A 19,372-nucleotide genomic window follows, 5' to 3' on the forward strand; every position below is an offset into this window, starting at 1 on the left:
TTTATATTTTATTTTATTTACTAATGTGTTAAAATAACAATACAAAAACAGCGCTAAGTATTTTTTGTACATTACATTTTTTTTACTTTTATTTTTACTTTTATTTTTTAATTTAAATTAAAAATTTTTATTTAACTTTAAATTTTTTTAATTTCCTAAATTTAATTCTTTGTGCCTTATATTACCTTTTTTGAATATACGTTTAAATATATTTGAATTAAATAATTATTTAGAGATAAATAATTTATTTTTTATATATATCTATTTATCTAAATATTTTATAAAAATATATAATAACTTTACAATGTATATACATTCCAGTTTAAATTAATTACATAATTATTCATGTTATTTAAATATAAAGATGAATAAATATATATATATATATATATATATTTTACTGAATTTATTTTGTTATTGTATATATTATAAACGTTTTAAAATAAAGCAATAATTATACATTTGTATCATTATAAGAAATTTATCTAAATATTATATATTATGTTGTCACTTACTTAGTGCAACTTTTTGATTTGACTACATTTTGATGCTAATATTTTAACCTTTTTTCTCGTATTATCAATATAATTATTTAGCGCAATTTTTTGATTTCACTACTTTTTGATGCTAATATTTTAATTTTTTTCTAGTATTATTAACAAAAATAAAATATAATTTATAAATATAATTTTTGAGAAAATATTTTTGATAATGATTAATTTTTGCAAAGAATTATTTTGGCTATAAACATAATTTTTGAGAAGATTATATTTTTTATTATTATAAAGAACTATTTTTGCTGACGAAAGATATAACTTAGCGCTTTTTTTTACATCTGTGATGTCTTTTTTTGTGGGATCATATTATAACATTATAATAATGTTTATTAATTGAAAATTAAATGGTTTATATGCTTTGCAGACTTGGTCAGTGATTGAATTTATCAATATAGAAGGCCAATCAAACGCTGTAGAAGTTGTACCAACCTCATGGATGACATTTACAAATGATCAAATAATGTGTAAATGGCCGGAAAAAAATGTTAGGAAATATATATTACGGAAAGAACCCCCAAAAGACAATTGGCAAAAATACATAGTGCAACTAATATTTCAAAGTAGTAAGTATTGTCATAAAAATATTGATAGTATATAATAAGATAATATCTTAATTAAACATGTTTTATATTAAAAAAATGACTTTTTTGTATTTAATATATCAAATCATAACTTCCCAATATTTATGAATACGGTTATGGAAAAGACTTATATAAATCATGTAATACAAATGTATGTATATATATAGACAATTAATAAAATAATTTGTAATTACAGATTCATATAAAGAAGCTATAGATGTTGTACATAAAAAAATTCGAACCGATACATCAGATACATCATGTTCGCAATTAGGCCGAGGGAAAAGAAAAAAGAAAACATTCCAACCAGTTACAGCAAACAACTTAAATGATGACGATTCAAATCCGCGAATGACACCATCTCCGTTAATGACTGTCATGGATTTGCATTTAGAAAATGAACAGTTGACAAATGGTATAACAATAAATAAATATATATATTATTTTTATAAATCTTTAACATTATTTTTTTAACTTGCAAATAAAGTAATGCTTAATAGTGTAATTTTTTATACATTTAGATTTGATTAATGATGATAACCAAAACTTGGACAAGGATATCGAAAATATGGATGAAACAGCAATAAACGTGAGTCAAAATAAAAAGAATAATATTGCCTCTGAAGACCATGTAACTTCTGATGAAGGTATAAACAAATAATTTTTGGTACAATAAGGTATTAAACAATACAAGTCGATTTTAAGTAATCCCGCTTAATATATATATAGTGTCTATTAATTTATTAATTTAATATTAAATAAATACAATAATGATACTAAAAATTTCCATTATTTAGATCTGTTGCGAACGCGCGGCTTGAACCGTGGTCCGACGCGAAGCTGCGGCGAACGAGCATGCTCGGCCTTTTTAGGGCCGCGTCTCGCGCGCCGCCTCTCAAATCCTTCACCCGTTTTTTTTTTTTTGGAAAGAAATCATAGGAATCTCATGAGAGATGTGATGGATGGACAATAGGATAATTGTTGAGTGGACTGTATCTTAATAGGGTGATCGCGCACCCATGTGTGCGCTGAGATTGATGATTTACGTAGGAAGCCGAATTGAAAAGAAGTCTTGAAGTTGATGAACAAAACAGATCAATTTATTATTTCACATGTCAGAAAGTCACCTGGACTTGACACAAACAAATCAAAGAAAAAAGGAACAAAAACTCGATATGAGAATCGAAAGCGTTTGCTGTACACGTTTCGAAGCTCGCGATCACAAAAGAAAAAACTGTTTGTTCGATATCGACACCAATGTTTTTTGTCGCAAGAGAAAACAATGTCTTATTTGAAAGTCACGATCGCGAATCGTACAACAACAAATTTGTCCTCTTGTGGACGACCGTTATAATTTATCGAACACGCGCACATATGATTTGACGCGACTTAATAATTGTCTTCAATTATGTGACATTCAATCCTCCAGCAGGATCCGAATATTCGTAATGTTCGATCACGTGCATTTATATGCAATTAACTATCACACAGAATCCTCCAGAAGGATTCGAATATTCGCAGGAGTCGATCACGTGTACGCAGCGTGCACAATACGACGGCGAGTTCGTCGCGACGGCGTACTACGACAATTGTGAGAGAGAGCGCGGGAGAGAGAGAGAGAGAGAGAGAGAGAGAGAGAGAGAACGAGCGAGAGAGAGAATGCACGACATGCATTCACCGATACGCGAATATCGCAGTGAATCCTCCAGCAGGATCCGAATACTCGTAATGTTCGATCACGTGCACGTAGCATGCACGAGACAATGGCGAATTCGTCGCGAGAACGTGTATGTTGCGTCGCGAACGAGATCCGATTACTCGTTAACTCTTCACTCTCGATATGTCACACAATACCGCGCAAATCTGTTCGTATTTGTCGCGATAATACATTCACGCACTTATTACACGGTAACGCGAATTCTTTGGTCTGACTTGCGACCAACGCCGGCTCTCTCTCCGCGACGACTGTCTCCGACGGAATGCTACCCTCATCGATCACGCTATCGACCGCCTGATCGCGAGGGGTACACGCGGAACGCGCTAATTGGCCGAAAATTTGCTTCCGCGGCGCTTCCCGCGGTGCGTGCCGCGAGGTGCTGCCGTGTTAGGCCCGCGGCAATTGCTTTCACTTAAATTCTCGACTGTTCGTGAATTTTCGTTCGATCGAGCGCGGCAAATTTTTCTGAATCCTAAACATACCGCCCGCCTCGAAATTTGAATTTCGAAACTACTCGATCTCGCGGTATACCTTACACAAGGATGCATCGTTCACTCCCGTGTGAGTGAGGTTTGCTAAATGAAAACTAATTGCGTGTGATTGTTCGTCACGATTGATCCCATGCAATATATAAGATACTGAGATGTAACTTCTGATTACGCTCAGATCGCACTAAAGTGAAATTGTAGACCTGAAACGGCTGACAATATTGACTTAAAGTTGACTTCTAAAGATCACTGTTGTTATCGCGGACGGATTTTAACATTTAACGCAGATCGCGTAAACAACAGTATCCGCTGTTCGTACTAATTCGCACGACCTTAAACTTAGGATTGCAAGCGCCGCCCGCCTTGGCGACTTTACTTGCACGCTTTGACTTAACTAATGAACATAAACTTGACTTACTTGCTACATAAATTATAACGTAATTAGAATTAGAATCGTATAATTAACTTACACTAGAATTATCGCTAATTGCTTGACACTCGAGGTTGATCCTCGATGGAATCGTCAGAATCAACGTCGATTGGAAGCACACATAACTTAGTTATGGGACGCTTATATTCCGAGTTCGCTGTTTTGACGGAAACTACTCGAATTAATCCGTCAGAGCCTGGTTGACAGTGGATTACGCGTCCGAGTTCCCATTTGCAAGGAGGAAGAAGAGGATTTTGAATCAGAACCATGGAACCGATATGGATAAGTGACTTTGCCTTTCGCCACTTAGTTCGCTGTTGAAGCGTGTTAATATAGTCGGCGTGCCAATGCTTCCAAAAACGCTCCGTGATCTGTCGCAACAACTGCCACCGTGACAGTCTGTTTTCATTGATTTGCAGAATAGAAGGTTCTGGATGGATTGTGATTGCCGATCCAATCAAAAAGTGACCCGGAGTGAGCACTTCAAAATCGTCAATCGAATCAGTCAATGGGCACAGGGGCCTTGAATTTAAGCATGCTTCAACTTTACAAAGCACGGTAGTAAGTTCCTCGAAAGTGAGGGTGTGATTTCCTAATATCCTACGAAGGTGGTATTTAACGCTTTTGACCCCTGCCTCCCACAATCCACCGAAGTGTGGAGCATGGGGAGGGATAAAACTCCATGTGATGTTATCTGACACGATAAAGTTGAGAAAGTTAACATCGCTTTGAGCGTCTCGATACGCTTGCGACAACTCCTTGTCTGCTCCTGCGAACGTAGTACCATTGTCCGAGTACATGACCTCTGGTAATCCACGTCGCGCACAAAATCTTTGAAAAGCGTTAAGAAAGGCAGCAGTCGAGTAATCACTAACCAGTTCGAGATGAATAGCGCGTGTGGCTAAACAAATAAAGAGTGCTATGTAGGCCTTTCGCGAGGTAATTCCTCGGCCGGCTGAAGCACGTGTAAAAACTGGTCCGGCGTAGTCGACACCGCTATGTAGAAACGCTCGAGAGGGCGCCGAAACACGACTTGTAGGTAGCTGGCCCATCAGCTGACTAGCTACTTGAGCCTTTTCTCTTGTACACGGAACACATTTATAAATAACCGACTTTACTAGACTTCTTGCTCTCAAAATCCAAAACTCTTGTCTAAGTTTTGAAAGAGTGGATTGAAGACCGGCATGGAGAGATACAACATGCGTATAACGGATGATCATGGTAGTGATCGTATGGTTGGCTAATAAGATTGGATGCTTGGACTGGAAAGATAATGACGAGTGTTCTAATCGCCCCCCAACGCGAATTAGACCGTCAGAATCCAGGAACGGATTTAATGAGAGAATTGGACTGTGAGTAGGCAACGGTTTGTTTGACTTTAAATTATGGAGCTCGTTTTCGAATAGTTCTAACTGAATGAAGTTCAGCCAGAAGTTTCGTGCTTCGTTGAATTCAACTGTAGTAAGAGCGTGATATTGAGACTTGTTGTTCGATCCTATTGTGTGTTTCTTTCTACACTTCCTTATGAAACGGTAAATGTAGGCGGTAATACGTATTAATTTTGGCCACCATGAATATCGAGTAGTGAGATTCCACGGTTCATTAGCGTTCACTTGATGCACTTGACACGGTTTTTCTTCTAACTGTGTTTCGTCTATCGGCGTTATTGTGAATGTGGGCCAATCATCCTGTTTAAGACTCAACCATGAAGGTCCGCGCCACCAAATGTCGAAGGCGCTTAATTCTGTGCCGAGTAAACCGCGAGATGCACAGTCAGCGGGATTTTCATGTGTACTGACATGATGCCAAATGCCATCAGATACTCGTGTTTGAATCTCTGTTACGCGATGCGAGACGAAAGTTTTCCAATGAGATGGGTGCTTGTTTAACCAAGCAAGCACAATACTCGAATCTGTCCAACAATGGACTGGCATTTTCGTGAAATGAAGAGATTTTCTGATGAATTCAATTAGGCGCGCTAATAAGACCGCAGCTGACAATTCTAATCGAGGAATTGTCAGCGGTTTGATAGGCGCGACTTTGGATCGCCCAGCGAGGAGCGAAACAGTTGTATGACCGGATAATGTTGTGACTCTCAAGAAAACTACTGCGGCGTAAGCTACTTGGGAAGCATCCGCGAAACCGTGTAACTCGATGCTCTTGGTATCTGAATCGCATCCAATCCAGCGACTAAGTTTTATGCTTTTGATGTAAGGAAGTGATTTATAAATCATGCTCCATTGTAAAAGGAGATCTTCTGAGAGATTGTCGTCCCAGCCTACTTTGTGTCGCCATAATTTCTGCATAAAAACTTTCGCTTTGAGAACCACGGGTGTGACCCATCCAAGTGGATCGAATATTCTGGCTATGGTAGAGAGAATCGTTCGTTTTGTAGAAGGGAGAGTCTGTGGTAATTCAATTTGAAACTGGAAACAATCGTGCGTCGGATTCCAAAAAATACCGAGAACCTTCAGATTGTTGTCAGTCTCGAATAATTTAAGCTGTGCGAGCCCGTGATGATCCGATGAAATATCTGAGAGCAACTCCGGTTTGTTACTCGCCCATTTGCGAAGATCGAATCCACCGCGTTTCAACAATTTGCAAACTTGATCTCGAGTCTGTTTAAGGAGAGGCATATCTTCGGCCCCAAACAGCACGTCGTCCACATAGACGTTCTCGCTTAAAACCGCAGATGCTAGTGGAAATGAGCTTCCTTCATCATCGTTTAACTGATTAATGACTCGAAGAGCTAAAAACGGTGCGGAAGCCGTACCGTATGTTACCGTAAGGAGTTGATGTTCTTGAATATTCGAATTTTCATCTATCCATAGGATGCGTTGATAATCTCTATCTCGCGAGTCGACCAATATTTGTCGATACATTTTCGCTATGTCTGCGGAGTAAACGTATTTGTGCTGTCGCCAACGTAATAAAACCGATTGCAGATCTAACTGTAGTTTAGGCCCAGTAAACATGTGAGAATTGAGCGAGGTACCGTTAGAGGTTGTGCATGAGGCGTCAAATACGACTCTCAACCGAGTTGTCGAACTAGTCTCTCGAATGACCGGATGATGAGGGATGTACACGACTTGTGAATTTACTGAATCCACCGGTGCGATTACTTTCATATGATTCAACTGTGCGTATTCGCTCATGAATTCAGCATACTCCTGCTTAATCGCAGGTTGATTATTAATTCTCCGAAGTAACGACGAAAGCCGACGCGCGGCTATTTCGCGAGATTCACCGATTTCGATGGGTGGGCCGTTTCGAAACGGCAGACGCACGATATATCTCCCATCCGATGTTCTCGAATGCGTTTGTTTGAAATGTTCTTCGCATTGTTCGTCATCTGGGGACATTTGAATTGATTGAGGTGTTTCTTCTGCCTCCCAGAATTTAGACAATTGATTTTCGAGAGAACAACAATGAGCGACAACACTGTAACGTTGATTTAACTGAGCTGATTGCACGACGCGACTCGCATCCTCAACAGGCGGAATTACGAGAGTTGAAGTTACCACATGAGAGGGTTGTGTCACGTGATTCGGGATAGAGGTTGTTCCGGATAGGATCCATCCGAAATGCGATTCAATTGCACCTGGTTGACCGAGCGGTCCGTTACGTACGTGAACGAGTACGTGATTATATAAATCGGATCCTATTATGAGATCAATCGGTGTTGATCCGGTAGGATCATCGTCAGCTAATTCCAGATTGGAAATATGTTTCCAATCTTGCGATTGCGAAGCGTTTCTGGGAGCATACCTCGTTAATGCCTTCATAATATAGGCAACCGTTGTGAACCTTGGTTTCGATTTTTTGCGAGGAGTGATGTGAATCAGAGCCGCAGATCGGCATGTACCGGTGTCAGCGTAGCTTATTCCCGACGTTGAAGTAAGCGTTCGTATACGCTTGAGACGTAATATTTGAGCAACGCGCTCCGTCACAAACGTGAGCTCTGATCCACCGTCAATCAAGGCTCTGACAACCAATGAGCGTCCAGAAGGCGCCTGCAAATTCACCTTTGCAGTAGATAAGACAACAGGAGTCGGCGCAGTTGTCATTGTAACTGATGAGAGTGCCGTAACGTTAGGCACGTTGTCGATGACGTCATTCGCGTTTGACGTATTGTTCGCATTTGTAACTTGTTGCAATGAGTCCGAATCGAGATGAATCATAGAATGATGTCGTTTATTACATGTTCGACATGTGAAATTACTTTGACAATTGATCGACATGTGTTTATCACTCAAACAATTAAAACATCGTCGAACTTTCTTAACCAATTCGCGTCGCTGAATCGGACTCTTTGCTACAAATTGCGGACATTTTGAGAGAATGTGCGATTGCTTGCACATTGAACACACTATATTAAATGACGCAGTCGCTGTTGCGCTAGTCACTTTCGCATGTGACTTGGTCTTGTCGTTATCGCGAGGGTGAAGTTCCTCTAACGCGAGAGCACGCGACGAAATAAATTTTAATACTTCTTTGTATGTTGGCGGATTTTCGATATCGCTCGTTTTTAACTTCCACGCACGGCGCGTGGCGGGATCGAACTTCTGAGAGAGAAAATAAACTAACATGTCGCTGACTATATCGTCCGGCGAACGATTAAGACGTTGCAATGTTGAGATCGCTTGTTCGGCTTTATCGCGTAAGGCGTGAAGCTCGACAGCTGACTCACGAGTCATTTTCGGAAGATTATACAAATTCGAAATGTGAGTCTCAATTAATCGGCGCTTATTTTCAAAACGCGCTGTTAATGCTTTCCACGCAACCGAGAAGTTATCCGCGGTGACTTTAATACCTGATATCGCATCGCGAGCTGAGCCTGTTAAACTTGACACTAAAAAATGCATGCGACTGAAGTTCGATAATTCGCGATTGTCTATAATAAGCGATTGAAACCGATCGCGAAAAGTCTCCCACTCCTCAATCTTACCGGTGAACGGCGGCAATTTGATGGGAGGAAGATGTTTGACCGATAATGACGCAGAGTCTGTATGCGCGAACGAAGCGTTGAAAGAGGTTTCACGACTTACGACTGGAACCAGCTCCTCCAAGCACTCGTTCATGTAGTCCATAGCTGCCTGATAGAGGTCCTCGTGGAAGGCGAAGGTCTCCTTTTTGAAGTAGTGAATTGAAACTTGCTTCTCGTCAGGAACAAGCTGCAGCAGTGTCGCGTGATTGCGTACACATTGTGTCCACGTGTCTTGTAAGCTCGTCATTCGCGAGCGAATTTTGGCGGCCGTCAGATTTGACCGACCGATCTTCTTAAAATTGTCGAGAGCTCGAGCAACTGAATAGCAAGCAGTTTGTTGATTTGCGAGAGCTTCTTCCATTTTGACACTGAATTTAATCAACTGAGGTTTCAACGACACTGAATTTAATCAAATTAGTCTTTTACGAACCGAGCTGTCACTCTCTTTGAATGCACTGATAGCGTTTGATGATGTCCGATTTTGAATGTACTTGCAATGTCACTGTGTTTTTTACTTGAGTTTTTCACTTTTCAATTCGTCACCAATCTCAAATCCGGCTCGAAGGACCAAATGTTGCGAACGCGCGGCTTGAACCGTGGTCCGACGCGAAGCTGCGGCGAACGAGCATGCTCGGCCTTTTTAGGGCCGCGTCTCGCGCGCCGCCTCTCAAGTCCTTCACCCGTTTTTTTTTTTTTGGAAAGAAATCATAGGAATCTCATGAGAGATGTGATGGATGGACAATAGGATAATTGTTGAGTGGACTGTATCTTAATAGGGTGATCGCGCACCCATGTGTGCGCTGAGATTGATGATTTACGTAGGAAGCCGAATTGAAAAGAAGTCTTGAAGTTGATGAACAAAACAGATCAATTTATTATTTTACATGTCAGAAAGTCACCTGGACTTGACACAAACAAATCAAAGAAAAAAGGAACAAAAACTCGATATGAGAATCGAAAGCGTTTGCTGTACACGTTTCGAAGCTCGCGATCACAAAAGAAAAAACTGTTTGTTCGATATCGACACCAATGTTTTTTGTCGCAAGAGAAAACAATGTCTGATTTGAAAGTCACGATCGCGAATCGTACAACAACAAATTTGTCCTCTTGTGGACGACCGTTATAATTTATCGAACACGCGCACATATGATTTGACGCGACTTAATAATTGTCTTCAATTATGTGACATTCAATCCTCCAGCAGGATCCGAATATTCGTAATGTTCGATCACGTGCATTTATATGCAATTAACTATCACACAGAATCCTCCAGAAGGATTCGAATATTCGCAGGAGTCGATCACGTGTACGCAGCGTGCACAATACGACGGCGAGTTCGTCGCGACGGCGTACTACGACAATTGTGAGAGAGAGCGCGGGAGAGAGAGAGAGAGAGAGAGAGAGAGAGAGAGAACGAGCGAGAGAGAGAATGCACGACATGCATTCACCGATACGCGAATATCGCAGTGAATCCTCCAGCAGGATCCGAATACTCGTAATGTTCGATCACGTGCACGTAGCATGCACGAGACAATGGCGAATTCGTCGCGAGAACGTGTATGTTGCGTCGCGAACGAGATCCGATTACTCGTTAACTCTTCACTCTCGATATGTCACACAATACCGCGCAAATCTGTTCGTATTTGTCGCGATAATACATTCACGCACTTATTACACGGTAACGCGAATTCTTTGATCTGACTTGCGACCAACGCCGGCTCTCTCTCCGCGACGACTGTCTCCGACGGAATGCTACCCTCATCGATCACGCTATCGACCGCCTGATCGCGAGGGGTACACGCGGAACGCGCTAATTGGCCGAAAATTTGCTTCCGCGGCGCTTCCCGCGGTGCGTGCCGCGAGGTGCTGCCGTGTTAGGCCCGCGGCAATTGCTTTCACTTAAATTCTCGACTGTTCGTGAATTTTCGTTCGATCGAGCGCGGCAAATTTTTCTGAATCCTAAACAAGATCCTAAAGATGCTGTTAATCCAGTAAATAATATGATACCAACCGATATCATTTTTGAAAATTTTCCAGCAGGTAATCATTCATATTTATTGTTCTTTTGTTTATAGTAATATAATTTGTAAATTTATGTTTCAGATAGTCAGAATATTGTTTCAATCCTGCAAAACACGATTGCGATTAAAAAATTATTGGAACAACAAAATGCATTTTTAAAGCAATTAGAGCGTACAAATAATTCGCTTCCACTGCTCTCAGCATCTGGTTCAAGCTGTAGTAGTACTTTTTCTCTTATTCCGAACAAACCTTTCAAGAAATTTACAAAATTACTTGATTTCGACATCGCATTAAAAACTAATGAGGAAGGACAAAAACAAATGGTAAAAATAGTCTACATTTCTTATTTCTTGTTTTTTGAATATTTGAGACAAAATTCAAGGTTCGAACTGGTAAAATAATGTAAATGGTTAGAAAGAAATTGCTTTCAAAAGCAATTTTGATTGTTCAAGCTTGATTAAACTAGGATTATTTTATAACATTCATTATAATTTCATTGTACCATTGTTGAATATGCCAAAACTACTGATATCTATTTTTAAAAAATATATATTTAACCCTTTTTCCTTCTGACTAACTGACTTTAATTGAAATTAAAATAGACAAAAAGGATGCTCAATATTTACCAGAAAAGGCTCGAACAATTGTATATATATATATATGTATTTACATTTTTTTCGTAGGAAACATTTGTCTATTTATTAGGAGGCACTTCTCCCCACGATCAAATAAAAGCTGGACTAGAAAAAATATTTACTAATAAATTGGGTACAAAATGTTCTTGGATGGGTCGCAAAGGCAACTTCGAAGTGAACACACTAATAATTATGGACATTTTAAAACGTATATAGAAATGTAAAAATATATAATTATAAAAAATTAATGCTTTTAATAGCATAATAATTGTACCGGTACTATATTAACTTTTTTTTTGTTACATTTGTAGGATCGACTAGAAAACACTTTCCATTTTTGACAGATAAACAATTTCAGAACTATGTGTCAGCTTGGTTAAGGCACTCAAAAACGCGCTACGACAGAGAACTAGTATGTTTTACGTTTTACTTGTATATTTTAGTTTTCGATATAACAACATATTTATTATTACTTTTATTTTTTACAGGCAAAGCAACAACGTCAATAAGTTTTATCATTTTTTAAGTATCACAATAATAGTTACTTGTGTATTTAGTGTATTCATGAATTTTTTATTTTTACGTTAAAATCAAAGAGAAATTAATATTTTTATATTAAAATGTTGGCTTGTATTAAAATTATTTAGCGATAAATGAATGCAATTAGATGATAACTTATATTCAATTCAATTCTTTATTCGTCCCCTAAGGGATTGAAGGCGCTTTTGAAGGAGCGTTCCCCAACCTTACAAACTCTTACAATCTTACTTATATCTACTCTTAACTCTACTCTTACATCTAATTTACAAATAACTTAATTCTACCTTAACCTACTTATCTACTACTTTAGAGAGAGAAAGAGCCGTCCCTACCTATCGCTTCGCTTCGGCTTCCGATTCCCCATACATTCTCCACCACCTCATTCATACCTCACTCATTCTCCTCCTCATACTTCCTTCCTCCTTTTCACCTCCTTCCCTCCTTTCTTCCGTTCTCCCCTCTTCCCTCTTTTTCTCTATTTCTCTCATCCATCCTTCCCCTTCTCCTCCTTCCTGCAGTATTTCCTTCATTCTTTCCCACCAGTTTCCCTTCCCCCCTTCTCCCCCACATTCTCCTATCACATGCTCCCATGTTTCATTTTCTATCCCGCATAACCTACACCTTCTTTTCCCCTCTTCTTCCCAGTATCTCGCCCCTCTCATCTCATTGTTCATTCTGAACCTGACTATCCTTCTCCATCTACTTTCCCCCCATCCCTTTCTCAGGTATTCCGGTAAACCCTCCTCCTTCCATTCCCCATACCATCTATTATATCTCGACTCTCTTATCCTCTCCCATCTTTCCTCCTTCTGCCTTTCCCTGTCTTTCTGTTCCCACCCCTCATATACTTCCTCTCCCCTTCCCCTTTTTTCCTCCATCTCTTTCCCTTCTATTCCTCTTTCTTCCCAGAATTTCCCCCTCTCTTCCTCCCACATCGTTCTTTCCTTTCCTCCCCTTATCCTCTCTTTCATATCCTCAAAACATTTCCTCGCTAAACTTCCTCCCCTTCCTTCCTCCAACTTCCTCTCATACCCTACCGCCCTCCTTCCTGACCTTATCCTAAATTTGTCTTTTCCTATCTCCTCTCTTACCATATACCCCGGCGTGCACCAGTCTACTCCTAACGTCCACCTAATCCATCGCTCCTGCATTGCCTCCACCTCTCTCCTCTCCTTCCATCCCCATATTTCCGCCCCATATTCCAACACCGTCCCCACCAACCTTTCCATTAGCCATACTCTTTTCATCCAGTCTCCTGCAAACCTTCTCTTTCCCATTCCCCACACCTGTCTTATCACCGCTCCTGCTTTCCTAACTCTGTTCTTTACCTGCGCCTCCTGCCCCCCGTTCCTCTGTAGCTTATACCCTAAATATGTGAATTCTTTCACTTCCTCTAACCTTTTTCCTTTCCATCTCCACTCCACTCTCTTCATTCTTCCTCCTCCCTTTTTAAACCTCATTACCTTTGTCTTATCCACATTCACCTCTAACCTTTTCTTGTCCATATAACTTTCCATTTTCCCCAACATATGTAGATGATAACTTATATATATTACTAAAACTTCTTATTGCCCACATTAACAGCACTGACCATATTAGTTGTGTTAGCGATTTGTGTTATTATGTATCTTATAAGTTAATTATATCCCCCATAGCAAAAAAAAATGTCACAGTGACATCACAATAAGCTCACAATAGAGTCACAAGGTGACAAAAAAATGTAATGTCACTGTGATGTCATTGTGAGATTATTGGAAGGTAACAGTGATATCATTAATCACAATTGAAGTGATATCATTGTAAAATGTCACATTGATATAACTAGTATATCACGAAATGTAACAATAAGGATAAAAAAAATCTGTCATAGCAAGAAAATGTCACAGTGACATCATAAAGATGTTCTGCTGTGACGATAAAATATATATTTAATCGTCACAGCACAACATCTTTATGATGTTACAGTGATATCATCAAAAATGTCACATTGATATAACTAGTATATCACGAAATGTAACAATAATGATAAAAAATCTGTCATAGCAAGAAAATGTCACAGTGACATCATAAAGATGTTGTGCTGTGACGATCAACAATTAAAATTAGAAAAATAAAGTTTAATTTATGATATATTTAATAAATAATTTATATTTATTTATTTATATTTATTACTGCTATAACTAAATATATATTAGGGTGTCCAATTTAAAATAACACGTACACCACTTCAAATATCTCTTAAAATATTCATCAAATAAAGGGCATCATCTACTTTATGACCTTCTTTGAATCAAACAACTTTTATTTGAAATATTTTTCTTTAAAATAGTCGCGTTCAGCAGAATGACTGCTAAGTTGTCATCTTGTCAAGACTTGACGTTGATTTGTTCTAAAAGTAAAAGAATCAACACGTCACCGTTAATGGACGCTACTTAATGTAACCTAATCTTACCTAATCCTAATGCAAGCGTGACCGTGTAGGCGCGTGCACGTTGCCCAAAACGCTCTGCAGCGTATACGCAGTCTGTTGGTGTACCAGCACGTGTTTTTTATTTGCATAAGAGGACATTTTGACTCAAAATAAGTGATCTCAGAAGATCACTTAGCAATAAGAAGTGATTTAACAAAGTGAAAAACATCAACATAAAAATTAAGGTTAGTATATACAATATTTTTTATCTTATGTTTGTCTTATATTTTTTTCATATTTATTGTAACAAGATATCTTTTTTTCATTGTATATGTATATTTAGGAAAAAAAATATATTTTGTGAAAAATATGGGTCGCAAACGAAAACACTCAATATTTTATAGTGCAAGACATAAACGAAGATTAGTTGCAAGAAACACAGTAACAGATATGAATATGATAACTCATCAGACTGATTCTGCGGATTCTATGGCAATAATTAATAATAATAATGATCAACTAATTGTTGTTGATGAGAATGCTTCGTCTTTATGTGATTCTGATAAAGTATACTCAGATAGAAATCTAAATCAATATTATGATGAAAATAATATTAACTTTTTGAATGAAAATAATGCCTGTATGATACAAAATTACACGGATGCAAATAAGCTGCAAGCTATAGTCGATAACAATTATGAAAATCTGTGTTTAAATGATAACGAAACTTTTATACATGACATAAGTAAATGGGCTATTGAAGAAAAGATATCACTCAAATCACTCCGTCACCTTTTACAGATATTGCAAACACACACTAATTATACTTTGCCTAAAGATCCACGTACATTATTGCAAACTCCTAAATCAACTGAAATTATACAAATTGAAAACGGAGATTACTGCCACTTAGGTCTCGAAAAAGCTCTTCTAAAAATTATTGAAGAACGTAAAAGATTGAATTTTGCTCTTGATAACATTCAATTATTTATAAATATTGATGGTTTACCTATATATAAGTCTTCCACAAAGAGTTTATGGCCAATATTATGTGCAGATAATATTATAAACAATGTATATGTCATTGCCTTATATTATGGTGAAGGAAAACCAAAAAATGCAAATGAGTTTTTAAAAATGTTTGTAGGTGATGCTATTGCTTTTATAAATAATGGGATTGATTATGAGGGACAGATCATAAAAGTCGAAATTAAAGCAATAATTTGTGACGCTCCTGCTAAATCATTTATTTTAAATGTAAAAGGACACACTGGATATAATAGTTGCACTAAATGCATTATTGAAGGTGATAATATAGAAGGACATATATGTTTTCCATACACATCTAATATGATGTTACGTAATGATAAAGAATTTTTTACTGGATCTTATAATCTTGATTATCAAACTGGTGACACAATTTTAAAAAATATACCAAATCTAGGCTTAGTTACAAATGTGCCACTAGATTATATGCACCTGGTATGTTTGGGTGTTATGCGTAAACTTATTATGTTATGGCTTTCAGAACCACTTAAGATAAGATTATCAAATTCAGACAAAGAACAAATTTCTAAGAAACTAATAAAGTTACGCAATTATATTCCTTCTGATTTTGCTCGAAAACCAAGATCATTATAGTATATCAAACATTGGAAAGCCACAGAATATCGGCAATTTTTATTATATACAGGTCCTATTATATTGAAAGGAATACTACAAGAAAATGTATATTTAAATTTTCTAACATTACATGTAGCAATCACAATTCTTGCACATCCTACTTTAACATATCAAGCTTCTATTATAGAATATGCAGAAAATTTATTAAAACATTTTGTAAAATCATTTCAAGTTATCTACGGTTCTAAATATATTTCACATAATATTCATAATTTATTACATCTTGCTGCAGACGTAAAACAATTTGGTGCTCTGGATAAATTTAGTGCATTTAAATTTGAGAATTATATGTCTACGTTAAAGAAATTAATTCGTAAAACTAACCAACCATTACAGCAATTAACAAGAAGATTTGCAGAAATTGAGACAATACATAATAATGAAACATTCAAAATATATTCAAATTCATACGATATGGAAAAATGTTTTACACGCTCTCATTGTGATGGTCCTATTACGAAAGATTTCATTTCTGTACAACAATATAAAATTTTTTGCAATAATCAATATTATATTAACTGTGATGATCCAAAAAATAATTGCATTTCTTTTGAAAATGGACAAATAATGTCAATTTTAAATTTCATTAAATCTAATGACAATAAAATGTATGCTATTGGCAAAGTACTTGTGTTAGTGGAAGATTTATATACACAGCCTATTTCGTCATTAACTTTAAATATTGGTATCATGTCTGAATATTCTCATCTTCAGACATGGGAGTTTGATAAAATTAGAGCAAAAATGTTGAAAATGCCTTATAAAAAAAATTATATTATATTTCCGATGTTACACACAACTGAATAATACATGTTTAATATTAATTTGCATTTGTAATTAAATAATTAAACGTAATTATAATACTCTAATATAAATTGCAAATATTATTATTATTATTATTATTATTATTATTATTATCGTCACATTTTTATCATATTATTTACATCATAGATTATTTATAATTTCAATGCTGATCAATTTTTATTTACAGTTATTATGGCGTATAATATTGTGGAGTTCGAAGATGGTTTACAAATTGTTCCTTCTGAATGGTTAACTGAAAATAATAAGGAATGTAAATGGCCATCATATACAAGTCAAATTAAGATAAATAAAGCAATTATGAAAAGAATATTTCCTTCTGATGATTGGCAATTATATAAAATAATCCGTATTTTTGGTAGCAGCGGTTAGTAATATAAAAAATGTATTTTATTTTTTTATCAAAAATTATATAAATTAAAATTATAATATATATGTATTAAAAGTATATATTAAAATTTAAATTTTAAGTGGTATTTGATTATAAAATATATAAAAACAAAAATCTAATTTTTAATATTCAAAAATTTTATACGTTTTAGATACATATGATAAAGCTATAGACAAACTTAAATTAGCTGAACAAATATCCGATATAGATGGTGATGATGGAAATAACCTCAAAAAATCGAGATATCAACGAGCAAAAAAAAATACAGGTTCATCTCCTGATAATTCTGATACAAGCGACACAAGCATCAATAAATTAAAAACTCGCAATGATTTAGAGTTAGATAATTTTTCTAATACACCAAAAGCTTTAACAATAAATAAGAGCAAAATCTGTGAAATAAAGACACCATTAATACAAGGTGATAAGAAAATGAATCGAGTAAAAAAAATTTCAAGTTCTTCTGATAATTCAGATAGAACTGACACAAGCAATGATTTAGATGAAGTTTCTAATATATCAAACGATTTAAATAAAAGCAAAATGACTTATGAAATAAAAAAACCATTGATAAAAAATTATAAGAAAATAACTAAGCCTCCGATACAAATAAGTAATGAAAAAATAATTAATATTCAGTCTAAAAAGTCTGCAGTTACATATAGTAAATCTATAAGTTCACAAGAACATCGAACAGCAAATAAAGATGACCTTGTTCCACAAAATTCAGATACAATATCTACATCCGATACTTGTAATGCTGAGATTGATGTAGGTAAAAATATATCTGTTATTAATTTTAAATTTTTGTAAAAGCTTACCTATATATATATATATATATATATATATTATTAAAGTTTTAACTTTTTTTATTTATATCACTGTAAACATATATTTAAAATGGTATATAATTCGTAATATTTATATAATCTGACAATGAGTAGATAACAATAATATGTGTCAATTATTTTTGCAGATTTTCATAATTTAATTATCAGGAAACTAAATGCAGTATTGTTAAATCTTACAACAATTGATAAACGTTTAATAAAGTTGGATAATCACATAAGAAAAAATGAGGAAACGGATTTAAAAAAAAATGAACATTATGATTTCGATTTGCCAGCAGATACCGTAGAACAATTACAGAGAATTGATAATCAATTAAAAAACAAATGTGTTGCTACAGAAATGGTATATACAAAATATTATCATTTTATACTTACGATTAGAAACATTTTATTGAAATGTCTTATAAAAAGCAATATTTCGGACATATTTATTTATTTATATAATGTTAAATAATTTTAAAGAAGTTAAAAGAAAAGTAATGTTAACTTTTTTTATAAGAGAAAAACAGATGTTTATTATTTTGATATTTTTAGATCATAAACTAATATTAATTAAATTATTTTATATTTTTAGACAAGACAATTGAGCTTTTTAGGAGGTAAGGATCATCATGATGTGATTTCGTACATGATGAAACATATTTTAACAAATAAATTAGCAATGGAATATAGTTGGGCTGGTGCAAAATTGAAAAATGCCTTTAAAAATCTTCGCATTACTATATGTATCATAAGTAAGTATATAAATATTTAATCACAGAAATGTTTTTATTGACATATTTTTGACACTTTATATATAGCATTCTATGCATGGTTATATTGGATGATGCTATTAGAACTCTAATATCATTATTCAATAATATGTAATCATAGGAATATAAAATAATTTTGAATAGTATATATACATATATACATATACATATATATAAAATTAAGTCGCTTTAAATTTTTATATAGAAAAACAAAATGTTATATTGATATTGTTAGATCATAAAAATATAATGAAAATTATTTATATTTTAGGACAAGACCAATTGAGTTTTTAGGAGTAAGGATAATCATTGAGGATTTCGACATGAGGAAACCAGATTTTAAACAAATAAATTGCAATGGAAGTATAGTGGGTGGGCCAAATGAAAATGCCTTAAAAAAGCTTCGCAATTACTATATGTATCATAAGTAAGTATATAAATATTAATCACAGAAATGGTTTTATTGACATATTTTGACACTTTAATATGAGATTCTAGGCATGGTT

At 35.5% G+C, this 19,372-nt stretch overlaps 1 protein-coding gene across 1 annotated transcript; it reads left to right on the plus strand.

The window, feature by feature from the left end:
• Window positions 1–928: 928 nt before the first annotated feature.
• On the plus strand, window positions 929–11,926 carry LOC146720335 (uncharacterized). The gene is made up of 8 exons (XM_085488757.1): window positions 929–1,120; window positions 1,335–1,553; window positions 1,660–1,785; window positions 10,729–10,800; window positions 10,864–11,105; window positions 11,466–11,625; window positions 11,729–11,829; window positions 11,906–11,926. The coding sequence occupies exons 1-8, from the start codon at window positions 994–996 to the stop codon at window positions 11,924–11,926; spliced, it is 1,068 nt and encodes a 355-aa protein (XP_085344883.1). The 5' UTR covers window positions 929–993.
• Window positions 11,927–19,372: the final 7,446 nt, after the last annotated feature.

The sequence above is a fragment of the Nylanderia fulva genome, unplaced genomic scaffold, assembly GCF_048542155.1.
Source record: "Nylanderia fulva isolate GAGA-0341 unplaced genomic scaffold, ASM4854215v1 Scaffold707, whole genome shotgun sequence".
Classification (NCBI taxonomy): Eukaryota; Metazoa; Arthropoda; class Insecta; order Hymenoptera; family Formicidae; genus Nylanderia; species Nylanderia fulva.